This window comes from Bubalus kerabau, chromosome 16 (assembly GCF_029407905.1).
Source record: "Bubalus kerabau isolate K-KA32 ecotype Philippines breed swamp buffalo chromosome 16, PCC_UOA_SB_1v2, whole genome shotgun sequence".
Taxonomy (NCBI): Eukaryota; Metazoa; Chordata; class Mammalia; order Artiodactyla; family Bovidae; genus Bubalus; species Bubalus kerabau.
Window position 1 is genome coordinate 16567915 of NC_073639.1, and position 26474 is coordinate 16594388.

Below are 26474 nucleotides of genomic sequence, written 5' to 3' on the forward strand. Positions count from 1 at the left end.
TAACCTGAGTTACTGATAGCAGAAATAAGGAAAAAATACTAGTTCTATATCTTCTTTTTTGGTTCCTGTTTTAGAAAGAACTATGTTTTTTATAAGAAGTTTGCACAAGATCAACTAATGGGGGTTATGTTTTAAGGTATGATTTGTGATACTTTCCAAAACGATTTGCATCAAGCCTCCAAATTTCCATATCTCCTGATTTTTGTAAGTACTAAGTGGAACATTTGGTTAGTTACCTGATTTCCCATGTTTGATTTCCTAGAAGAAGCTGACCGTCCAGAAGGATCACTAATGATTGAAGTCAGAGTTCGGAGTTGTCCAAGTTTAAGGGTTCCTGGACACATTTGAGATGCTTTACTTATGAAGGGCAGCCCTGGATGCTGGCCTTAGTGCAGTATTGGGATCAGGCACTTCCAAATGCCAGTGGTTGCCTGAGCCCCTCTACACGTTGGGGTCTGCTCTTGAGGTCTGGAGATCCGGGGGAACCAGAGGGGAAAAGAGATGTGCAGTGCTGAAGAAAGAAACTGATTCTCTACAGTTCTCTCCCTGTCCTTTATCAACCCACAACTTCCACCACAGTTGATGATCATTATTAATCTTCACTGCAATTGCAACCACAAGAACAGAGGAAAAGTGTAGCAGCCCAGGGTGAGACACTCCATAGCTTGGCATTCTGATGTGTGCTGGTTTACCCAGGCTACAGGAAGCCCATCCCATAAAGGCTGATGACTGCACCCCTCTCCTCATCCAGTCCCCCCTCATCACAGCTGTCCATTGGCAATTCTCTTTGTCGATATCTCGATTACAAGATGGGAGACATGGAAAGAGAAAAGTGATGTTAGACAACATGCCTTGTTAGCTGTTTCATAAAAGAGGTTTTAGGTAAAGCCAAGGGTTGAAACCAGTAACTGTCAGGTTTCTGGATCACTGACTCTCAGTCTCATTGTTCAAAACCTCTTACAATGGAAAATTTCAAATATAGGCAAAAGCAGAGAATGTCCCCAGGATAGAGTTTAAACAGTTAGCGGTTCATGTTAGTTCACGAATGTTGTCTCATCCATCCCTTCGTTTTGTTCTTCCTTCCCCTAGATTATTTTGAAGCAAATCCTAGACAACATTTAAAGAACTAGATTGAAAATGTCTTTTTAAAAAATCATTCTAATAACTTAGACTCAGCCACTTAAATTAGGATCATCTTCCCAAAAGCAAAGAAGAAGACAGTCCAGCAGGGCACCCCATGTGGCCAGGCAGTGAAATCAATCTGCTTAGCAGCTGGGATTTTGGATTGTGTGGTCCTGCTCACCCATGCCTTGACCTTACCCTTTTTCCACCCATGTCTGTGCCCTCCTGGGGGCACCTCCGTTGAATCAGTCCTTCAGTTGGAGCTTCACTGTAAGTGCTAAAACAGCAGTTCTTCTGCCTGTTTAACCTTAGAGTGGAGAAAATTCAATCTAAGTGTAAAGAAGTCTCTGCGTCCCCTTTGAGATAGCGCGTGGCATTCTTAATGCCATTCTGCCTGACAAACGAGATGGGTCCACGCGGACCCAGGAGAACAGAAAGACTGGAGGCTTAAGAGACTAATACAATCTTGATTTTTAGATTTCCTTTCCCGGCACAACCCTAGGTTCTGCCGGGAGCAGATAACCAGCTAATACGATCATTTGTAGATGAAAATATATGAGGCGTGATATCATAACCAGATCCCAAAGTTTAATGGAATAAAAAGAAGATCTACATCTTCTGACATGGACCATCACCCAGCCAGATGCTGGATAAGATCGAAGTAGGAAAATGGAACCCTAGAGTAAGAATCAGATAGCTCCTGGCAGGTGAATTGGACATGCTTGATGTTGTGTAACACCATGAACTTCAAACAATGGCTGCCAAGAACCTTCTCTTGGTTATTTGTTCTCTCTTCTCCGTTAATAATTCAGTGTCCATGGGGATATCAGATTGCAGGCCTATGAGGAAAGCTTCTCACACCTGGCTTGCTCTGCTCCAGGAGCCAGGAAGTATTTACCTGAATAGTTTGTTTTGTTTTTTTTCCCCCTCCATTACTAGATGAAAAGCCGAAGTGGGAAAATCAGAAAGGTAGAGTCAGATCATGCTGTGCCAACCAATATTTAATTTGCCCAATTTCCAGAATTTGAAATGCGGGCTATTTTTCTGTGATTTAGATAAAGGCTCTTCACAGTGTTTACTAAAAGACATGTGTACTTGAAAGTGTCCAGTATAGAATTTGCCTGGGTGGTGGTTTGGATGCTTGTCCTTAAATATTTATGAGTCAGTAATAGAAATTGCACAAATTTGTTAGAGTGTGATGCAGTGCTTCAATTTGTGCAATTTCCCCTTTTCGTTTTTTAAGAGGCGTTAAGAGAACAATGTTCCATTACCTTAGAAAGGAAAAGATTACAAATAAAGAACACTGGATTACGTGGAAGCAATTAAGAAAATAAACAGGAAGCAGAGCAAATGAAATTGATATTTGAGTAGCTCTGCCTATAGTTGCTTGACCCTTTATATTTTCTGACTTTAAAGGCATAGAACTTTGTTTCTGAAAAATGAAAATTGCTGCTAATTTCATGGAGTCCCTCTAGTTAAGACTTTTAGTGCTTTTTTGGTCAAGTCAAGGCTGTTGGTGGGCCATTGCAAATTTTTTAAAACACCCTTTGTCAAGACACTGCCATCTACTGGAATACTGTCTTAATAAATATGCAAATCTATGATGTCTGTGATGTTGAATACTGATCCACCCCCAGGTAGGGCTTCCCTTATGGCTCAGCTGGTAAAGAATCCGCCTGCAATGTGGGAGACCTGGGTTTGATCCCTGGGTTAGGAAGATCCCCTGGAGAAGGGAAAGGCTACGCACTCCAGTACTGTGGCCTGGAGAATTCCGTGGGCTCTATAGTCCATGGGCTTGCAAAGAGTCAGACACGACTGAGCGCCTTTCACTTTCACGCCCAGATAAGGGACCTCTCTCTGTTCAGTGCACAGCCTGCACCACTGTCTGTAGCTGCCCTGACATAAATGTTGACTGCAGTGTTTTCCATTGGCAGTCCATCTTTTTCAACTTTTCTTTGAGTTTTCATTTTTCCAAAGAAGTTAAAATTCATCCTTAAACAATGGGTTCTTTGTTTTGAATACATAGAGTTGCAGACTACTTTGTGCCTTGCTGCCCTTTGAGATTTTTTTCCCTTCTTCCTGTGCCAAACCTTCCTCAGTCCTTTTCTCTGTTCCTATGCGCCGTTGTCCTGTAGGTACCACGCTCTGCCATTCTTCCTCCCATCTGTGACCTCTCCATCAAGCCCTTATAGTTGAGACACTGCTCCCAGGACTGCTAAAGTAGTGTCAGTATGGAGAGGCAGGTTTCAGTCTTCCTTTCAAGGATCTGAAGAGGGCTGTGCCTTTCTTTTCTTCCATTTCTGTGGTCTCTCTCATCTTTATTTCTACTGGCTTGCAACAGTGTTCTGTGTGTGGAGCCCAGAGCAGTCAGGAATGAGATGTAAATCTACATCTCTGTAAGCAGACATCCTTCTTTGACAGATCATACGCAGGGGACATGTGCCGTGCGGCTCAGGCACCACCTTCCCTCCTGCTCTTCTAATCTGGGGTTTTCCCTCAATGGTCTCTCCATAGCTGTTACTAGAAATATCTCCAGCAGTCCGGGGTTGACCTCTGTGGAGGGGGCAAGCCCTGGTGGACAGCACAGCAGCCCGGGGCCCGTCCACATTTCACGGGCATTACAGTGAAATGGGACAAGGCTCTTGCGTCACTGCAGGGAAGACTGAGTTTATCTGTGCTCTGCTCACCTCGGCAGAAGCCCATTGTCCTCATTCACGTACCAAGTCGGCTTCCTGCGGGAGAGCCGGCTCCTTCCATGAGCTGACATTTCACAGATCTGGACATGCAGGTCCACTTCCGTGGTTGTGCCTGGCTCCGGCTCCCCCGGGTCTGGCCTCCCTGTCTCCACCACCGTCGACAAGGCCTGGCATTGTGCTTCTTGTCCTGAGAAGTTTCCTGGCTCGGCGGTGGATGAATGCTCGAGTTGCAGCAACAGGCATTGTTCCTTGAAAACTTGGTGTTAGGTTATACAGGGTAGAAGCCTGCCTCTAGGATACACTTAACTAGAAGTACTTTTCAGAGAAGAAAATTTAACAACGTTACCAAAATGTAGTCTTCGTAAAATACCCTACTTTTCTTCTACAATATTTTAAACAGTCTTTTTCTTCCATGACATTCAGCCTTCTGCAGCTGAAGTCAACTGATATTAACGGAATCAGATTTTAGATAACAATTTCCCTTGCCCACGTCTTTTACAACTGCTTCAGTTAGATCATCCTTGGCTTATTCTTTAAAAGACTAAGAGTATCTTTAAAAAGAAAGAATTCCAAACTGTAAAACTTAATCATTTTTTAAGTTTTAAAAAATAACTTTTATTTTCAGAGACTGTAGGAGGCCATAAAGAAGAAATAATAACCACTTATAATCAATCCTGCTACCCAGAGGCAGCCACTGACTGCTAGGTTGGTGGTGTGTATCCTGGCTGAATTTTTATCTATTCATAGATGTATACTTTCCTATCAAAACTGGATCCTACCATATGTACTGTTTTATAATCTTCTCTTTTACCTAGTAATGTATTTAGAACTTCTTTTCATATCAGTAGACATAACCCAATATTATTCTTTTTAATATTTGCATGTGCCCTAATTTATTTAATATGTCTCCTTAATTATTGAGTATTAAGGGCTTGGTTTTGTTTTCCCAAGTTGTTGCTAATATAAACAATGCCAGGATTAATTGACTCAAGAAACATGCACAGTTTTCAGGCTTTTCTATGAATTGTCTAATTGATTTTCAAAAAGTTTGAATTAACAATTTAACTAGAAGCTAATGAGAGAGAGAGAATATTTTAAAGGTCTTTGATTTATCATTAAAAAAATTTTTTTTTACCAACTGGAAGGTTAAAAATTATATCTCATAGTTAAGACCTTTTCATTTATTGATTTCTGGTGATATCAAACATTTTGTTCATGAGGAGGCATTTTTATTTGTTTCTTTTTTTCAACTTTTCATTCATTGTCATGTTTTTCTGTCTGGTAGTTGGTCTGGGTTGAACTTTTTGTTTGATTGTTGATATTGATTTTTTTTTATTATGAAAAATTTTAAAACAAAGCAAAAGAAATAATACAATAAACCACCATATCCCCACCACCCAGGTTGAATAAATATTTGTTACACTTATTTCACCAGTTTTTTCTCCTTATATTTTAGATCACATCCAGGCATGACATTCACTCTCACATTCTTTGAGATATCTATCTCTAAAAACTAAGGGCATTTTCTGCAATACCATTGCACACCTTATAAACTAACAACATGTTTGATTGGTTTATAATTGCTAAGAAGGTTCAATTTGATTGGCACCAGCCAAGTATACAGCCATGTCAATGAGGAGGAAGAGGAACCACATCTTGGCTTTCTTATCACCTCCAAAAATTAAAATTGGGGGTCTGTATGGGTCGGCAAGTGATGGAGTGACTTTGGCTCTCCATCTGCCCACAAGCCCCTTTAGATACCCACTGAGTCTGCAGTGCCAAGTTTCAATCTGTAGATAAATGTGATTCCTTCAAGTTTTACTCACTGCAGTCCTTCTTTCTTTGAAAATGTGTGCACCCAACATGATGAATGACCAGCTTTCTAGGCCTAGCCCATGGGGGTCATAAGAGGGCTTCTCTGATGCATCCCTTTTCAGCTTGAATAGGGAGTGTGCTGTTTCAGATGTTCGGGTTATCCTCAGGTCAGAGACTCACGGTTGTTTCTCATCTCAAGCACTCTGCTCCACCCACGTCCCCTGACCTGCCGCCCAGGGTTCTTTTACTCAAATAAGTAAATAAATAAAATAACTTAAGAGTAAGGGTCCTCAGGAGGGACCGTGTACATGAATGCCATTAAAACCTTGTGTTCCTTCATTTTACATTACCTTTTTAACTGACCTCAAAGAGGTTATAACAGGGAAACTGGCAGTGACTTTTCTATCTGAAACGTTGATATCTGGGCCCATTTCAGAAGAAGCAGCTACGCAATCTCATCCAAAACGAAATGAAGATCCAAGGGAGCAGTGAGGATGACCACATAGCTTCTGAAGTGACATATAGATCACCATGCTGCAGCAAAAGGGCCTTACCAACGTTGCTCAAAATCATCTTACAAAAATTGGTAGAACTAAGCAGTTTATATATTTCAAATACCATCATTTTATAAATAAGTTACAAAACATAGAGTTACATAAACCTATGCACAAGAAATAACAAGCATCTGTTATTATAAATTATTAGCAAATACCCAAGGACAGTACCATTTGAGAAAAAAATAAGCACTCCCTAAAGAAAATTGCATTAATCATGAAAATTAAGTTGGAAATGAAATAATGTCATTTGATCATTTTTTAAATGGCGTACGTAAAAATAAAGTGTGGCAGTGTTTTTGTAGTTGTGATCATAGTTTCATGCAAGCTAGTCCAGCTGCTCAGAGAGTTTCTTCTGACCTTAAAGTATTTGAGGAAATGTTGAGAAGATAGTTACAACTAATTGAGATACTTCCCCTTATCTTCAAATAATTCTTTCTTTTTTGATATGTTTGAAAGCTTTTTTTAAAAAAAGAAACTATGATGCTTTGTGTTCTGTGTCAATGACTGTGGCATATTATTTGTTGGTAAGGTCTCAGTTTTATTGAGAGAAAATGTTTCCGGTTTGTTCTCATTTCCTTTGGTTTCATGACCTATCGGTGGAGATTCTGTATAGAAGTTGCTGGGATCCATTTCAGTCTGCAACATTCATATTTCACATGGTCAGAAAGTCCTGGAACTAGAGTAAGATTTATTCTAGGAAGAATTTAGCCCGTCAGCCTGTCTCTGCTTGAGGCTTTCAGAGGCATAGAGGATTGTTTCCTTGACTAGTGCCACCTGCTCATTTCAAAATATAAATGTAGCGAGTCACTCTGGGGAATATATGTCTCAAGGTCTAAGTAATCCAGTAATTCAAGGTCTAATTAATTAAATAATTCATTAATTTGATTATCTTTAAAATACCAGTACAATGGTTGTTGACAAATAAATGGAATTCCAGTTCTTAAAAAAAATTAACCTGATATATCAATGCAGAAAACTAGTAGTTCAGTGTCTGACTTGCGAGCTGGGGCTGAGTGGAGATTGAGGCAGCGCTCTTACCAGGAGGGGCTTAGGGCCATCTGGTGAGGTGGCCCCGGGGCAGGTGTGTCCTGGGAGGCAGTTTGTGGCTGCAGAGAGAGCTTTGCCTCCCACAGAACTTTTCCACCCAAGAAGGGGGCTTCTGGCTCTCCTTTCACAGTATATAACTTCTTCAAAATATATAAGTCAGATCATCTGGTCTTAAAATTTCCTTAAAATACAGCAAAATAAAAATTAACTAACATTCTTTTGGACATATTTTACCCAGCTCTTGGGGAAAAAATCCAGAAGCCCTGTTACGTTACGTGACACATAGCTGAAGAGATCATTAAGTACTTTTACCAGAAAATAGTTGCTTGGCTTCCCTGGTACCTCAGGCAGTGAAGAATCTGCTTGCAATTCAGGAGACCTGGGTTTGATCCCTGGGTCAGGAAGATCCCCTGGAGAAGGAAATGGCTACCCACTCTAGTATTCTTGCCTAGGAAATCTCATGGACAGAGGAGCCTGGTGGGCTGCAGTCTGTGGGGTCCCAGAGTCAAACACAACTAAGCACCTAACATTTTCACTTTTCCACTTGAAAATACATCATCTATTTATACTGATTGAAGAAAATTTTGTCTATGTGTGGATTGAAGGCAGACTATCCCTTCAGGATGACTTGCCCAAAACTCTTACATTTAATAGAAATAAGTAGATTTCTATTCTATAAAACAATCCTGAAATAAGTAGATCCTTATAGATTCTGAGGACAAATTCATTACAGAGCAGTCTTTTTTTCTTGCTTAATCTTTGTTTTCTATTTGCTATCCCCAGGCTCAATCCTTAAAGTCATTACTATTTCTTTTGGAAGGAAAAAATTTATTTCTTCTCTGTTGCTCCTTTAAAATTACAGTGCCATTTCTAAGTGTGAAGTTTTTTTCCTTAACGCACTCTTACCTACTGTATCCACCTTCTTTTCCTGTTCCTTTCTGCTTTGTTTTGCTATCATAATGGGAGTGAGAATTCCCGGTAACTTGTTGATTTCACTGGTGGCCCACAGGGACTGGTTTGCAAGTAGCTGGGTCTTCTCTTTTGCATGAAGCTGAGTTCCCTGTTGTCATTCATATGTAAAAGGTGGAAATATTTGTGCCACTTAGCAAAATGTATCACTATTTAGGGCTATAATCTTTTATGAACTCTTTCATTATTTGCTTTAAATCTTTTCTTTTTGCAGCCCTGGGCTGTTGACCTCACAGCCCATGCCATTGAATGCCTGGAATTGTCCAGTCACAGTAACACCAGTGCCCTTTCATGTTTAACTCTTAGATTTTCTGCAGGAGAAAAATCAAATTATGCATTCATTGTCCTTTTTAGTTTTGTCCAGAAAAGAAACTTGAATAGGACAAACGTTTTTTTTCTTTTCTTTTTTGTAAACATTATTATTATTAAAATATTTATTTATTTAGCTGCACTGGATCTTCGAGGCAGCATGCATGATCTTTAGTTGCACTCTTTTAATCCAGTGGCTAAGACTCTGCATGCCCAGTGCAGGGGGCCCAGGGTTTGATTCCTGGTCGGGGGACTAGATCCCATATGGCGCAACCAGGAGTTCACATGATACAATGTTTTGTCTTTTCTAAGTGACATAAGCCAGGAAAAGTCACGGAGGAGTTGGACAGTTGTAAGTCTATACCAGCAGCTTCCAGGTGCAGTGTCTCAGTATTCATCCAGTATCTATACGAGGTAGCTAGTCTTGGAGTGACTTATTGTGTGAGCCCAAAAGGGAGATGAGGTGGTAGATGGTGATGTTGTTCATTGAGAATAAGTGCTGATTCCTTCCCCCACAAGGCATTAGCTCCTCTACCAACTTTTTACCAAAAATATGAACCAGAAATACATCATTTTCTGGATACCTTTTGCCTTTCTTCCACTTCCTAAACTCTTTCTGTTGGAGGGGCTCTTTCACAGTGAAATGACTAAACGGAGTTGAAGGGAGAACTGTGCAGCATTCACAAGCCAGCTCCTTTTTTTCTGGAAGAATAGTGACCATCTAAGCAGTTGAACAACAGTGCACACGTGCCTCAGAGTTGAGTACATTATAAAGTCTGCAGTTCATTGTCTGCTTTCCTTCCTGAAAAGTGCAGACCCGGTTCATTCTGTGTTAGGCAACCTCCTGGGCCTCCCCTCTCTGCCCACCACCCTCTCCCACCATCCACAGACCCTGCAGCCTGAGCGAGGGGCCAGTTTGTCCACCGCAAAGCTGGGCATCTGCTGAGAGCAGATGGGCTTCTGCACTTTGCAGACCCTGTGAGGCACAGAAGGAGAAAAGGGACTTAAGCACCACCATCTCCACATTCTGAGAGTGGCAGTGCTTGGAGCTAAGCTACAAGTACAGTGTCTTCTGTCCTCAGAGCACTGGCAGAGTTAAAGACGACCAGCACCGTTGTAGATCTAATCCCGTTAAGCCAGCCCATGTTACACAAGGCACACTCCCAAGTTTAGTTTTCCTTTCCTTCTCCTCTGCCTGAAACATGGTTGCCAGTCTAGGAGACTGCAAGATGAATATACCGATGTCAGTGTGGCCGTTTCTCGAGCTGAGACAGAGGTTTCCGAACACCTGATGCCCTTCTTAACGCTTGCCTCTTCGTTTGGGCGTAATGGCAAAGATGAGCTTGCCCTGAGAGGCAGTGGGTGTAGGCAGCCAGGCATGTTTAGGATTACAAAGTTGTTGTAGGAACGAGGACCCCTTCCAGGGCCCGAAACTGGGCTTTTATCTAACACGCGGAAATGAATTGTCCGAGGAGACACATGTGCTGACAAAGCAGGAGATTTTATTGGGAAAGGGCACCCGGCTGGAGAGCAGTAGGGTAAGGGAACCCAGGAGAACAGCTCTGCTGCGTGGTTCACAGTCTCGGGTTTTATGGTGATAGTTTCCGGGTGGTCTTTGACCAATCATTCTAATTCAGACTCTTTCCTGGTGCCGCAGGCATCGCTCAGCCAAGATGGATGCTAGCAAGAGGGATTCTGGGAAGTGAACGGACACGCGGTGTCTCCTTTAGACCTTTCCCAAACTCTTCCGGTTGGTGGTGGCTTATTAGTTCCATATTCCTTATCAGGACCTCCTGTCATAAAACATCTCATGCAAATGGTTACTATGGTGCCTGGCCAGGGTGGGCGGTTCAATCAGTGTGCTTCCCTAACAAAGTGATCAGGCTTGGCTTGCAGAAGTTTCTTTAGAAAAAGAAAGTTTTCTTTCCTATAGACAAGGGGCATGTCTTCTCTTTTAGAGAGAAGTAAAAGTTAAAATCATTTTCTCGTGTTCTGTTTCTCAATTGAAAAAGCCTTTCTTTGGTTCCCTGGGATCCTGCCTACTGAAACGGTGCTCCCATCCTCCCTCCACACCCCCTCCTTCTGCTGTCTCGTCCTTTTGTCCTGTTTGTTCCGAGAAGCCGCCGTGATTCTGTATTGTTCATGCGTTCCGTAGATGTTAAGAGATCAAGCAAAAGGTAGTGTAGCCCAGCTTAATGGGCAAGGATGCAGAATGCAAGGCCCATGTGCCTAAGTCCAGATCCCATCTCAGCTCATGCACATGGGCAGCTACTTACCTTCTCTGTACCTGAGTCTCTTCATCTGTAAAATATAGATGATAGTAATAACAATGGTCGTAACCCTATAGGGTCCTTGTGAGGATTCAGGGAAGTTAATACACACAAAGCACTTTAGAGCAGTGCCAAATACTTAGTAAGTGATGTGGTGTTAGTTGCCATTTTTTATTGAGCATGTACTAGGCTCAATTTTATTGAGCATGTACTAAGAACTTTGACATGAAAAATCTTACTTAACCCTTTGAAAGTAAAAAGAAAGTAAAAGTGTTAGTCACTCAGTCGTGTCAGATTCTTTGTGACCCCATGGACTATAGCCTGCCAGGCTCCTCTGTCCATGGAATTCTCCAGGCAAGAATACTGGGGTGGGTTGCTATTCTCTTCTGCAAGGGATCTACCTGACCCAGGGGTTGAACTCAGATCTCTGGCATTGCAGGAAGACTCTTTACCATCTGAACCACCAGAGAAGTTCCTACTTAACCCTTTACAGCTCACCTATAAAGATGATATTTTAAAAGCTCTTTTCCAATAGTGAAACCGAGTGTGAGGGAATTCACACTAGTGGTCCCGTGTTTTGGACTCTGCGCTCTCACTGCTGAGGATTCAATCTCAGATCGGAAAACTAAGATCCCACAAACCTCTTGGCGGAGCCAGAAAAAAAAAAAAAAGTAACTGAGGCTAGAGAAAGATTGTTGACTTAGCAAAGTCACTTAACCATTAAGTGACCAGTATGGAATTCAGACTCAGATCCTTCTGATTCCAAACTCAATGCTGAACCACAGCACTCCCAGTGTGCATGGATCTGAATGCCGAGCATTGCAGAGCGATCTGGACTGAGACTGATGCTCTGTTAACGAGGCATCTTCTCTTTCTAGATAAGATCTTACACCAGGCTTCAGCTGCCTTGACTTGCCGAAGTTTCTCCGTCAATTCTTTGCCCCTCACGTTGCCAGTCCTTTTGTGCTTTTCCAGTATCCAGCCTGACTCCCTTCTAATTCTCCGCTCCCTCAGAAGAAATCTTTTCTATACAGAATAAAGCTGGCCTCCAGGGTAGAAAATTATTTGGAAGGCTGTTTCCCTCAGCAGTTGACTCAATTTCTTCTGAGCAGCTGGGTGGTAATAGGGCTTCATTCCACACCTGGCTGGAAATCTGAAGAGGACACGTGAAGATGCAGAGCTAGCAGAACCTAAGATGCTCTTCCCAGCATGTAGCGTGGCACCCTCTGCTCTGTTCACCCCCAGACCTTTGGGGTTGGTCAGAAATGTTGCTGTGGCCTTTACCTGACCTGCTGCTTAAACAGGTTTTCAGCCTGCCTGTGTCGAGGCCACCTTGCAGTGTCGGCCACCAGAGTCACCATGTCCCATGTGGGCTGATCCTCTGGCCACCTGACTCGTGTTCTCCAACTCGCCGGACAGAGCGTCCTGAAACTGAAATCGCATTTCATGCGCCCTTCCTTAACACACTGGCAGGTTGACGAAGCTGTCATCCCTGCTTGCCGTGTGCCCACCCCACCGCGGCTCTAGCCTCATCCCCTTTCGTAGATTGGCTTTGTTCTCTCATTGTGCAGGGGACATGTCCCCCGCCCTGTCCTCGCCCCCGGAACCCTGACAGTGCTACTCTCCATTCAGCTGTGGCTTCTGCAGCTGTTTCTGTCCTTCCAGGCCAAGCCAGACCCCCTACTGCGACCCCACGCCCCTCTCCTCCACAGCCTAGTCTACTTGGAGTGCCCACACAGGTCTTCGAGCCCCTCTGCTGTTTGCATCTGTAGCCCGTTTTGCTGATGTTCTCTTTCCAGTGTCTGGCACACCCAGGTACTCACCAAATGGTTACAGCAACACTGAGGGAAAGAAGGCAATGCATACCTTTCTTTGGGGCAAAAAAAAAAGGTGATATTCCTAGATACCCTGAGGGGCCCCTCTTGGGATTCTTGGTGTCCCCTAAGGAAGTGTCCGCATCTCAGACCAGACAGTTGCATGAGCCTCCTGAACTCTCAAGTGCCAGGCTCATTCCAGTGTAACCGAGGGCACATTGCCTGATCTTTCCCTGTGCCCTTGGGCCAACTGGTGGTTGTTCCCAAGTGATGTTCCCAAGTGACCTGTCCACTCTGATGTGAGGGTGTCATTGTCACCTTGTCTAGAGGCTTCAGAGCTAAGGAGGCAGGAATCGTGAACTCCCACACTCTGGGTCTGACCAACAGTCCTCCAAGGGCTCCACCTCCTTAGAAGTTCTTTGATGATTAACCAGTCATCCCAGCAGTCCACTGACCCTTCATTATCAGAGCAACCTTTCTTCATGCATTTTATACAGGAAACTTTATACTTTTTGTTGATTCGTAAGGAAAGGGTAATTAACTTATGCTCCCCTGGGGTCTAGACAGAGATACAGATACAAACAGCTTATGTTGATTGAGCACTTACTGTTTGCCAGACACTGTGAGAAACACATTTCGTGGACTAGTTTGCTTAGTCCTTGTGAGTAGGTGTAGATCTGTTCTCTTTCCGCTTTATAGAAGAGAAACGAAGGCTCAGAAAACGTAAGTGACTTGTGCAAGGTCACCCAGCCATCAGTGGAGGACCTGAAATCTGGACCTAGATCTGCTTGCTCTCGAGTGTACACTCTTAGCTCCCACGCTGCTTTGCCTTCCTCGGGTTTTAGGGTCACTTGCAGGTTATGAGATGTTTGGCATGAAGCAGCATGTCTTCCCGCTCCCCATCACTGACTAGCCTGTAGCCAGGTCACTTTCTAAGCCTATTTGAACTGTTTTGTGTTTAAGATGTAAATAAAAAGCGTGGCACACAAAGTTGCATCAAGTCTAGCCTAATAGTCCTGTGAAATTATATTGTTAATTGTGTTTTACTTTTAAAAGATAGGTATGTCTTCCATTTTTATTTTGATGTTTCCTTCTTAACGTTTAATGAGTTACCCATGACCGTTGAGCATGTTTAGAAAAGCAGTATCAGTCATGGGGGTCCTAGGCTTGTGTGCCCCCAGATACATTCCTTCCTCTGATCTAAGGTTTTGCAGAAGCCTGATCCCTGCTGGCTGTGTGCCTCTGACTTTTCAGCCAATCAGAGCCTTTGGTGGGGTGAGGGGCGGGGTTTCAGAAAGAGCCTGGGTATTTGCCGCCCTCCCTGTCTGCCCCCTGCAGCAGCTGTGGTTCCAGCTTCCTGCTAGGCAGGCTCACCTTGCCTCTGGCTTCCACCAGGTGACCCAGTCTCCTTGGGCTCCATTTACCTCTTCCTTTTGTCTCTCCAGCCTTAGGATGGTGGTGGCTTCCTGCTCCTCCTATCTCTGGGCTGTACTGTTTTCCTCTAGGAACCTTCCATCCCTGTGCACCCAGTTCCTTCAGTGACATGTTCTCTGTTGTAAATAAATAGGGCTTTCCTTTCTCCATGCTGCACTCTGTTGTATATTCCAGTATTCTCACACGTGATTGCAATGCAGTTTGTTTTGGAGGCATGGAAGATGGATGATATGATTGGGTTAAAATCCTCCGATTAAAAGAAGCCAGAGTGTTTGTGTTTGCCGTGACTGAGGTGTTAGGAGGGCAGAACCCTGCCTGGGGTGTCTGGTGTCTAGTTCTAGCTGAGTCACTAGGGGAGTTTAGAATCACTCAAGTCAGAGCCTCAGTTTCTCGGAAAATGAAAGCGCTCCTCGGGGTCCTTCCCGGCAGCCCCATTAGCTGGCTGTAACTCCTTCCACACCAAAAGAGTTGTAGGATGCACACTCAAGTCCCTGTGGGGACCAGCGAGTCGTTTCCGTGAGTGCGGTGGGCCCTGACTCCAGCCATCTGCCCTTCTGAGGCGGGCTATTGGTCCCCCAGGGACCAGGGGACAGCATGTGGGTGAGCTGGGGCCGCTCTGTCTCCGCCCTGGAAAGAACCTCAAACGGGCTTTTCTGACCTGACCCAGGAGGTGTGTGCTCACTGAGGCACAGCACACTCACAGAGCATATAGTGCAGAAGTACAACATACCGCTCAGCTGTCCTGACTGTGGGTCTAACAGTGTTTCAGAGATGCTGTTTCATATGTTCACCTTAAGTGTAAAACCAGTAGGCAGAGTATACAGATGGCACTTGTCTGATGTAATATATTTTATCTTTCTTCATTTTAAGCACAATCTTGTATTCTCTAAACACTATTTAAAAAAAAAAAACTTTATTTCCCATTTGTTTGTGTGCATGCATATATATTGGGGGCCTGGGTATCTTAAATAACTTTGATTTACCTAACTTCCCTCCTCCTCCCCCACCCCCAGCCCTTTCTTTTCAGAAGATACCTTTAGACAATCACCATTCACCTCCAATTCAAAAGACTTGCTGCCCAGTGAATCTGTGCTTCACGGAAGAATATCAGCTCCAGGTATGGAAAGACTGTCGCTTTTGCTTCTCCTATTGGTTGCTTGAAAATTACTTTTCTGAAATGCGTGGATTTTCAGATATGTTCAGCTCATAGGTTCAAGGTATTCATATGAAGCTTGGTTTTTGAAAAGAGGGAGAAACTCAATTTAAATAGCCACAAAAGTTTGTTAAAAGAAAATGCAGACGGTAATAAGGCTATTCTTTTTTGCTGCAGGAGCTTATTGTTCTTGACCAGCTGATGCTTCATTCGTAGAGTGAATTCCTTTGAAAGAGCGAAGTATAACCTGGAAATAATCTGCTGTCAACGTTGTCAGTATTTTAGGCAGGCAACCAGGAAGATGGACGAGGGCAAGGGCAAGACTGCTAATCGCAGACAGGGAAGGTCATGACCCCAGGGGAGTGTGGGCCACCACAAAGACCGCTTTGGTTTCCATGGCAGCAACACAGCTTGTTAAGATGGTCTTGTCACCCAGATATCTACTCTCTTCTTAAAGGATCTGCATAGATCCGTCTCCCTCTCCCTTTTGCCACCTCAGCATCAGTGCCCAATTTCCTTTTTCATTGCCCCCTTCCATAGCAGAAGGAAAGATGTGCTTGCTCTCCTCTTACCAACAAGCTGGCAGTCCCTCAGGGCTTCTGTGTGCCCTCTTAGGGTTGTCATGAAATGAGAACGTTTGAGAACCCCTGTCCTGGATCCCGCCCTCCCTACCCACTCCCCGTCACCATCCCAACACCAGACCAACAGCCAGGAAACTTTCAGCTCCCAGAAACTGAGAGAATTGCAGAAGCTCTCGGTGGCCTCTGCACCCATCCATTTGTCCAGGAGAAACACACAAGGCCGTGTGTTTGCAGAAAGGGCTCACAGCAGGGTGGTTGGCTGGGAATTCCCACAAGAGTAAAGTCCAGGGTCCCCCTCACATGCAAGGAACCCATGTCATGGATGCAGACGGCTGCAGAGCTGAGCGTTTTTCGTTTCAGAAAGAGCCGAGTTGCATCTTCTGAGACACTGGCTTGTGGTTGTTGGAAGTGGTTCGTGACAAACCATGGGGAAGAAGCCACTCTTTGTCATTCTTTAGTCTTGTGGTGGCAGATCTATTTCTCCTCATCTCCAAAGGGTCCTGGTACCTGCAGGCTTGTTAGCCTCTCAGGGCTATTCAAACGCCATAAATAACTGCTTACACAAAAACATATTACGTAATACCTGGTTCTAGAGGTGGAAAGAAATTCTGCTTAGTTGATGTCTTCATTCTCAAACAGGGGCTATTTGAACTACTGTTTACTTCCCACAGTGTCATTTTGAATAGCTATCTCCCCGGTCCCCAAATTATCACCCTGCTGTTAAGTTGATGGATTGTGACTTTCTAATGTCAAAATAACTGCCTAGGAATTGCCTGTCAGAGTGCTGTGACCCATACAGCTAGCATCCTGTGATGTATATACAAGCCCTGCATTGCTGGCTGAACGTTTGGCTTGGCTATATTTTAAGAAGGGTTTATTAGTCAAGTTACAGCTCGACCTCAAAGAGTAATATGTTTAACTGTGTGTGCTGTGTTGAGGGGGGAGTGGAGAGCTTCCTGTGATTTGCTTGACAGACTTTTATTACAAATTAGATAAACTCTCACACTTTAAAAAAGTTAACTCTTATTTTGAGGGGAAGAATCAGCAAAACTTGGGTTTTAAAAATGCAAATCCACATTCTGAGGGATAGCCCATCTCTGCTCTTGAAAGAGACTTTCTTTAGGCAGAGGATAAGCAAAATAACTATATTTAAATTTTGCCAAAACAGACCATTAAAAGTGGGCCTCTTGTAAAATATGCTGTAGAAATGGAGTTAAAATTAAGAAAATTAAAAATGGTAAAGACAGCCTGGTGACCACAAAGTTCTCAGTATCTGCTTTGAATGATATGCTTTGCTTCATATGAGGTATGTGTCTTATCTCTTTGAAGATGTGCTTTGTAAGAAAAGACCTTGATAATTTGGACTAATTGTAGAGAAAACCAATCTAAACAAAGGATTTTGCAGTATGGAGACTTTTCAAGAAAACGTGTCTTTGACATCTGGACAGTGATAAACGGCCATTGTATGCTGCCTACTTGAGCTCCCCAATCCCTTACCCACAGTTCTGAAATGAACAATTTTTTGAATAAGTTGCTTGGTGGCAAAACCTAATGGAAAGCTATTTATAGCCTTTATGTATTATGCCAAGGGTGAAATTCATACATTGTGTTGCAGAAATATCAATGTGCTTGATGATGAAGGCCCAGTGGAGTGTAACATAAAATCATGTCTTATGTACCACATTATCACCCAGAAATCAGAAGAAGTGTGAATCCCAAAATGTGTCAGACCTCAGAGGTCTCAGATGAATATGATAAACCTACGTTTATTCTGGGACTTCGATAAGTGCAGTGCTGGGAACAAAGAAATTTTCAAGCTACAGTTAAAGATCTTAAGATTCTAGGGTATAAGAAGCATGAATTCCTGTAGAAAATAGAAGGAGTTGCCCAGTGGAGATGCTCTAGTACCAGGATAACGTTGTTAATGAAGGCCTGTTGTTGTTTTGGTTCAGTCGGTCACTTGTGTCCGGCTCTGCAGTCCCATGGACTGTAGCACGCCAGGCTTCCCTGTCCTTCACTATCACCCTGAGTTTGCTCAAACTCATATCCATAGAGTCAATGAAGCCATCCAACCATCTCATCCTCTGTTGCCCCCTTCTACCCTCTATCTTTCCCAGCATCAGGGTCTTAAGGGCTGTTCACATCACGTGGTCAAAGTATTGGCGCTTCGGCTTCAGCATCAGTCCTTCCAATGAATATTCAGGGTTGATTTCCTTTAGGATGGACTGGTTTGCTCTCCTTGCAGTCCAAAGGACCCTCAAGAGTCTAATGAAGGCCTGGATTTGAGAAAGGAAAGAGGGGGATAGGACAGGCAGGCAACAAGCTAGTCGACTAGTTTGAAGACTGGTTAGCTTTGTTGTAAGTGTGTTGAATTAAGGACTGATGGTGACTGAGCAGAAATGGGGAAGCCAGAAAGGAGAAAGCCTGCTTTAGTGACTAGGCAGAAGATCATTGGTTGCTAGTATATAAATAAGAGCCTCGGCATCCTTAGACACCTTCTCTTGGGTAATTTAAACGTCACCATTAAAATATTATTTCTCTTCTTTCTTTACTTAGCAAACTTCTCGCCACAGATCATGCAAAGATAAACGTCAGCCTGGAGAATGATCTCAGATTCTCAATTAGTGGAGACCATAATTAATGAGGTTTAATGTGCCTAGTCCAGATCCAAGAAAGCCCTTTGCAAATGCTGAAACCCCCTGGCTTTCACTCAACAATATATATTGGCATGTATCTAGATACCTCTATCAATGGAATGAAAAGGCGTCTCCCAGACGCCTTTGGAGTGAGACCACGGGGCAGGGGAGTGTATCGCAAGAGAGGATCATTTAAGGTCTGGAGCTCCAGGCCGAAGGGGTGCAAGCAGTAAGTGGTGATTGTGCTTCAGCCCCGTGGAGAATGAAGCAAGCAGTGTGGGAGAAAGCAAAGTGGGGAGAGATGGTAGCACCGTGGATCGTGGGGAACTCGAGAATAGCGCAGTTAACTAGGCATTTGCCTCCGGCAGATGGTCTCTGAGACACACAGCTGCCACCATCCCAGAGAAATAGAATAAACACAGAGCTGCATGGTGTCCTGGCCCTGGTTGTTGCCACTATTTCTAGACTGACTTTCCTGAGAACCGAAGAATGCTCACGAGCCAAGACCTAACATTTTTACTTGCTGCGAACATCTTAGGCAGAGGTAACACCAGGAATCCGTAATAAAACAATAAGTTAAAAGCTGCTGTCCCCTTCTGCTGGAGGGATGGGAGGACAAAATATCTTCCTGAAGGCTGTGAATAGATGACTGAGTCCACCCTGGGCAGTGCTGTGGCTGATGGGGATTATACAAAAGAGATAAAAGAGATTTCCGATTGTGACGGAGATAAAATTACAGACTGTGCATAATTTAATGGACTTTGTCTAATTGTTAGTTGTCTCACTTTGTAAAAGATTTACAGTAATAGAGGAAAGATTCTGAGGTCCGGGGTTGGGGGTGCGGGCATGAAAGGCAGATCTGTTTAAGGAGTAGCCCCAGAACCACTGTACCTGCGGCTCTGTCTGCTTTCCCATCCTCTTTCTGAAGCAAAGGCTATTAGAAGGATTTACATCCCAGCACTGCTTTTCAGCAATGTGGAGCTTCAGTTCTGTTTTATTATGGTTTTGAGTCACAGTATGCGTGCTGTGTATTAAGCCACAAAACAAAAACACAAGCAGAGTGGGTGCAAAGGAAAATGCAGGTCTCCATGGGATTCTTGCACTGTGTTAGGGGTCGCCGATGCTTCTGTGTGTTATTTCGAGTGGAGCTTGGAGTCAGACACTGCAAAACATATCAGCAATTGTATTTGTCAATCCCTTCCCCCACCATTTGCTAACTTCCCTTTGAAAAAAGAAACTCTTTTTTTCTGGTTATTGGTTATGTCATCCAAACAAGCAGTAAAGAACACGGGCAAATCTAGTTCAAGACTGGATATGCCAATCAGGTTTGATGTTAAATAAAAAGATGGATTTGGAATGGTCTGCCTTGTCCCCCGGCCAATTCTTGATCCATTTTCCTCTTTCTGTTCTGCTCATCAATCTAATACAAGTTGTACCGTGTCATATGTAATTTTCTGAAATCTAAATTAATGGTGCCTTGCATTAGAATGCCACCAGCAACTAAGTGATGGCCTGCCATGCTGCTGGCCAGATAGGAAGGACCTCTCAGGGAGTGGGTTAAAAGATACGTATGTTAAGATTTCCTAACTCCTTTCTCGAGAGAGAGACATACCAAGCTTTTCTGGATTACAGCAAAGTGTTTTCTTCAATCCCTTTTCAAACAAAGCAGATTCTTTTAAAATTCACACTAAGTCATGGACAAACAGTAGAACATGGGGTGTTGTTGGTGTGTATCATTTTGTGGCTTAAGCTCCTTTTTTATTAAACAAATTTGTCCTGTACAGGGGAAGAAGTTAATGGTTAATCAAGGACCTGCTAAATTGTCAGGCCCAGGATCTGTGTCATCTCATTTAATTTTGAAAACAACCCATTGAGATATAGGCATGGTGCACTCAGCCGTGTCTGACTCTCAGTGACCGCATGGACTGTAGCCCACCAGGCTCCTCCGTCTATGGGATTCTCCAGGCAAGAATACTGGAGAGGGTTGCCATTCCCTTCTCTGGGAGATCTTCCCAACCCAGGGATCGAATCTGCGTCTCCTGTGTCTCCTGTATTGGCAGGCAGATTCTTTACAACCACACTACTTGGGAATCCCTGAGACGCAGGAATTAAGCTGAACTTACAGATAAGTAAATGGAGGTTCAGAGAGATTTCATACCATTCCTCCTGTTTTATTGAGATGTAATTGACAGGTTAAGATGCACAACCTAATGATTTTATATATATGTGTCTGTATATATATATATATTATATATATATATATTGCAGAATGAACCCCACAATAAGCCTAGTTAACAGCCATCACTTCATTGTTACAAACTGTTTTTCTTGTGACTGAGAACCTTCCAAATATGCAATACAGTATTGCTAACTGCAGTCACCATGTTGTACAGTACATCCCCAGAACCTGTTTATCTTACAACTGGAAGTTTGTACCTTTTGCGGAGAGATTATGGGTTTTGTGGGTTCAGTTCTAGGCCACCACAATAAAGCAGATAGCACCTTAAGGTGAGTCACACACATTTTTTGGTTTCTCGGTGTATATAAAAGTTACATTTATACCGTGCTGTAGTCTATTAAATATGCAGTAGCATTATTTCTAAAAGATAGTATGAGGGTAGTGGTGGTTTAGTTGCTAAGCTGTGTCCAGCTCCTTGTGACCCCATAGACTGAGGCCACTAGGCTCCTCTGTCCTTGGGATTCTCCAGGCAAGAATACTAGAGTGGGTTGCCATTTCCTCCTCCAGGGAACCTTTCCAACCCAGGGATCAAACCTGAGTCTCCTGCACTGGCAGGTGGATTCTTTACTGTCTGAGCCACTAGAGAAACCATTAAAAAAAGAAACAAACAAAAAAAACAGTATACATACCTTATTTAAAAGATTATTGCTAAAAAATGCTATCATGTGACAATGCAAAGTTGCCACAAACCTTCAATTTGTTTTAAAAAAAAAACTGGAATCTGTGAAGCACAATAAAGCGAGATATACCTGTAATTATCTGTTCAAGGTCATCCAGTTGGTGAGCGGCAGCCCCAGAACTCCACGGTGCATCTTCTCCCTTGCTGCCCTGTCAGTCTGCCTCCTAAGTCAGATAACACGTCCCCAGCAGTGAGCACAGGAGCACGCCTCTCCGGTGTTTGCCCACACACACTCCCAGTTGACACGTGAAGGATGGCCCTCTTTTAGTCAGGAATAAAAAGTGGTCCTTTAAATAAGATACTTCAAAGCAGTGACAAGATAAGAATGTACTGTTTGTTACTATGATTCTAATTTTGTCCTCTTCTCTTCCACTTCTTTTCTTTCTTGCTTTAATACTTTGGTAATCAGTATCACTTGAAGTGTTTCTTTTGGTCAAGAAACGTAAAGAAACAATATTTCTTTTCAGTAATCTTTCATGGATGGTCTGAGCTATAGGAAATAGTTTTGTGAAACTGGGTTAAAACCTTCTGGTTAAATAAAACACAAAACTGAAATGAGTTGTGATCTGGTCAGGGATGCAAAAGAAAAAGTTCTCAACTGGGAATCAGAATCCTAACTAAGGTTCCAGTAGAAAGAGAATATAGGAGCTTCAAGCTTCTTTCACGTCTCCCTTTTTTTTTTTTTCCCCTCAAAAATCCTGCCACCTGCAGTGGAACTGTAACTTCAGCTCAGGTTCCTTTATTTTTCTTTGTAGAGCCAAAACTATATGCTGGTCCAGGGGAACATCAGTCTAGTCAACTAGAAATTCTACCACTTCTGCTAAGAGTTGGGGAAGGAACAAGTGTTTGAACATAATTGTTGAAAGACAGTATTGGGGGTGGTAGTGACTGAGAAGGGGGCACAAGAGGAGCTTCTGGGAAGCTGGTTGTTTTATTTCTTGATCTGACTGCTGTTTACATGATAGGTAGTTTTGTGAAAATTCATCAGGCTGTGTACTTATGACTATGTTTGCGTGTGTTAGGGCTAACTGGCTTATTCACAAATAGATGGGTCTCGATGCCATGTGGCCACCTCCACACCATCAGTAGGAATGTGCCTTCACTTCAGAGACATGAAAGTGATGATGATGCCAGCTGCCTTCAATCAGACCACTTTTAGTTTATAGGAATATCTCTATTTGTCGCATAAAATGTTTCAAGGTGGGAAACTGTTCTGTGGGGCTTATAGAATCTCATTGATGTACTTGCGATGAGCTACGTAGTCTGTCCAGCTGTTTACTAGAGGGAGAAGTTTTCATTGTTATGGAACTTCCTGATCCAGATAACCTTGCCTGTGTGCTAAGTTGCTTCAGTCGTGTCTGACTCTTTGCGAGTCTATGGACTGTAGCCCACCAGGGTCCTCTGTCCATGGGATTCTCCAGGCAAGAATACTGGAGTGGATTGCCATTCCCTCTCCACAGGATCTTCCTGACCCAGGGTTCGAACCCACATCTCTTACATCTCCTACATTGGCAGGCAGGTTCTTTACCACTAGCACCACCTGGGAAGTCTAGATTTTTGAGACTAAAAACAATGTGCTCACACTTAGCCCCATTTGCCCCTCACTAGCCTAGTTTGGTCTTGGGAGAAGGCAATGGCACCCCACTCCAGTACTCTTGCCTGGAAACTCCCATGGATGGAGGAGCCTGGTAGGCTGCAGTCCATGGGGTCGCTAAGTGTCGGACACGACTGAGCGACTTCACTTTCACTTTTCACTTTCATGCATTGGAGAAGGAAATGGCAACCCACTCCAGTGTTCTTGCCTGGAGAATCCCAGGGATGGGGGAGCCTGGTGGGCTGCCGTCTATGGGGTCGCACAGAGTCGGACACGACTGAAGCGACTTAGCAGCCTAATTTGGTCTTAGAGTGTAGATGAATTCCAAAGAGGAGGTGTTGACGCCACTGAAATTTTTTTTGCAGTGAAAGGTCTTGCTTTAACCACAGTCAGCTGTGTGTCCAAGGTAATCTTCTCAAAAATATAACTAATCAATCTCAGCAGACCAGCAGTTGTGGTATTCACATATGAAGGGGAGGCTCCCTTTTTTTGAGGGGGGTAACCTTTTCAAAGGAAAAATTTATTTCCAGCTTCAGTGCCTCACCTGAGCTGTGTATGGAAGCCACAAAGACAGAGGGGGAAAAGAAAACAACACTGTGGTTTTTGGGCCAAATCCCTTTATCTTTGCCCAGATGGCACTAGGGTTGAGTCACTTGGTATTGAAGACAATCATCAACACTTTTGTGTTTGTACTTTGTGGGAAATGGTGACATACAAAAGCCCTTTTAAAACCCAGTTTTCCGTTTTGTAAATGAGTTCATATATAAGGGATAGCATACAACATTTATCTTTCTCTGTATGACCTACTTCACTTAGCATGATAATCTCTAGGTCCATCCATATTGCTGCCAATGGCATTCTTTCTTTCTTTTTTTTTTTAATGACTAATTAAACAAGCTTGTGGTTACCAGGGAAGGAAGGGGCAGGAGGGATAAATTAGGAGTTTGGGATTAGCAGAAACTAACTACTGTATATAAAACAGATAAACAACGAGGACTCACTGTATAGCACAGGGAACTATATTCAATATCTTATAATAAACTATTACAAGTTTATTACATGGCAAAGAAAAAAACCCAGTTTAAGAACTTTATTTCTCAGGTACAGCTTTTCCCCTGGGGCTGTGAACACTTTGGCCCTGGCCTCGTATCTTCCTGTGAGCAGAGCATAAAATTTTCTGCATGCCATTTATAAGACCGATGCAGTGCCCGTGGTTGTGTTTTTAGTTTTTGCAAAGACTATTGAGATGCTTGGAGAATGAATAGTGCTATAAAAGGTCAAATCCACGCGTATGTGTAATGGACGATGGAGAGTATTTGTTTGAAAATTGCCATGTGGTGACCCTGGCTTCAGTTTGGGACGGGCTAATTCAATCTACAAGGCCTTTTCTGTATATACAATACGTTCTTCCATTGCTTTGCTATCAAAAATACATATTCTCATTTCATGCAATTTCTTCTTTGTGTTTATTCCTTTGCATGGCAGCAACTGCCCTCCGGTAACCAGGGTAGAGAAAAAGAAAAGCCATTCCACTTGCAAACTAGACTATCTATTTTTCATTTAAACTGATCCATCCTATATTCCCACATGCAGGCCAAATGGGGACCTCGCCGTGGTAAGAGACGCCCCCTTCCCCCCCACCCCACGTCATGCCACAGCCATTTCTCCACGCAGTTGTTGGAATGACAGTCAGGGCCTTTATTTGGGGGCCGTTCTCTCTGATGCAGTGTGTTTCCTTTAGCAGAGTTCTTACCATTTCTGTTCTCAATTTATCGTCCAGGAAAGAAAGGTGTGAGCTAGAAGAGAGTATCAGAGAAGGCAATGGCACCCCACTCCAGTACTCTTGCCTGGAAATTCCATGGACTGAGGAGCCTGGTAGGCTGCAGTCCATGAGGTCACTAAGAGTCGGACACGACTGAGCGACTTCACTTTCACTTTTCACTTTCATGCATTGGAGAAGGAACTGGCAACCCACTCCAGTGTTCTTGCCTGGAGAATCCCAGGGACGGGGGAGCCTGGTGGGCTGCCGTCTATGGGGTTGCACAGAGTCGGACACGACTGAAGCGACTTAGCAGCAGCAGCAGAAGAGGTATGGGTAGTCTTTGCATTGGCCCCATGAAATCCAGGCCCCACAGCCTCACTCTCATGTTCTATTGAGACATCCCACATAGGGGTTCTTGCAAGTTCTTTAGACTCAACAGGTCCCCAGTTAAATGTATCGTTTTTCCTCCCCTCCATCCCTCCCCTCCCCAAATAATGACAATGGATGAAAACCCTCTTCTCTGTCTTCTTTCCTAGCCTAGAGAGTAGCATCACCATCTTCCCATGGCACAAACCATGGGAGGTTTAAAGTTAAACACCATTTGTTCAGCTTCCTCCAGAAGCAGATCCTGACACAGATATTTGTGCAAGAATTTTTTTTAAGGCAGCGAGACCAGAAGACCCTGGGAGAGGGGTGTGGAAGCCAGTCGGAAAGGAAGACACCCAGCACCGGGTTCCTTCTCAGACAGGTTTCCTGGGTGGACCACCCGGAGATTCTTGTCCCGGGGGACTCTGGGAAGTTGTGGAGGACACACCTCAGGGATTTTTTGCCTGAGGGGCTGAGAGAGCTGGGATTCACACTGCTCCAGGGAGAGTCAGCTCCCCAGCACCCTGGTCTCAACCACACAGGAGGGCAGAGCAGACTCCCGGGGCCAGAGGAAGCCCCTCGGGTGCTGAAGTGGTGAAGCCTGGGTGATGGCGGGGAGGGGAGGAGGGAACTGCAGCATTTGCTGCATCATCTTCTGTTATTGCCTCATCTCCATCCTCCATTTCCAGCCAGTTACCCTGCAGTGATTCTTCCTCCTCCATTTCTCCTAAACGAGTATTTTCCTTTCTATCCCAAATGCCAGTGACCTTGTTCACATCTCCCATCATGAGTCCTCTGGGTTGCAGCGGTGGCCTCTGGTTGGTCTTCCTGTCCTCCCATCCTGCGGCCATAAGGCATATCTCTTCATATCTCTTCATCTCACTCTCCACCCTGCTGGCTTCCCATTGCTCTCGGGATAAAGTCTAACTGATACTTGCAAGTCTCTCGCTATAGGCTGTTTTTTTGTTTGTTTGTTTTTTAATAGTCTCAGAAGGCACTGGCGACCCGCTCCAGCACTCTTGCCTGGAAATCCCATGGACGGGGGAGCCTGGGAGGCTGCAGTCCATGGGGTCACTAGGAGTCGGACATGACTGAGTGACTTCACTTTCACGCATTGGAGAAGGAAATGGCAACCCTCTCCAGTGTTCTTGCCTGGAGAATCTCAGGGACGGGGAAGCTTGGTGGGCTGCCGTCTATGGGGTTGCACAGAGTCGGACACAACTGAGGCGACTTAGCAGCAGTAGCAGCAGCAGCAGCATTCTTTGGAAATCATTCCCTTCCACTCCAAAACTGGATTAGGTGCCACTCGGTTTCCTTGGATATTTAGAATTTCCTGTTTAATCATCAGCCTTCTACCCTTGGCAGTAAACTCCCTGGTGGGCATAGGCTGACCTGTTGACCACGACATCACCCAGAAGCCACCACCAAGTG

At 43.9% G+C, this 26474-nt stretch overlaps 1 protein-coding gene across 1 annotated transcript in view; it reads left to right on the plus strand.

The window, feature by feature from the left end:
- ZNF827 (zinc finger protein 827) overlaps window positions 1–26474 on the plus strand; it is a 135473-nt gene that overhangs the window by 108646 nt on the left and 353 nt on the right. Inside the window, exon 8 of the mRNA XM_055550805.1 lies at window positions 15047–15150. Coding sequence (XP_055406780.1) covers window positions 15047–15150 — 104 coding nt within the window. The remainder of the gene's footprint in view (window positions 1–15046; window positions 15151–26474) is intronic.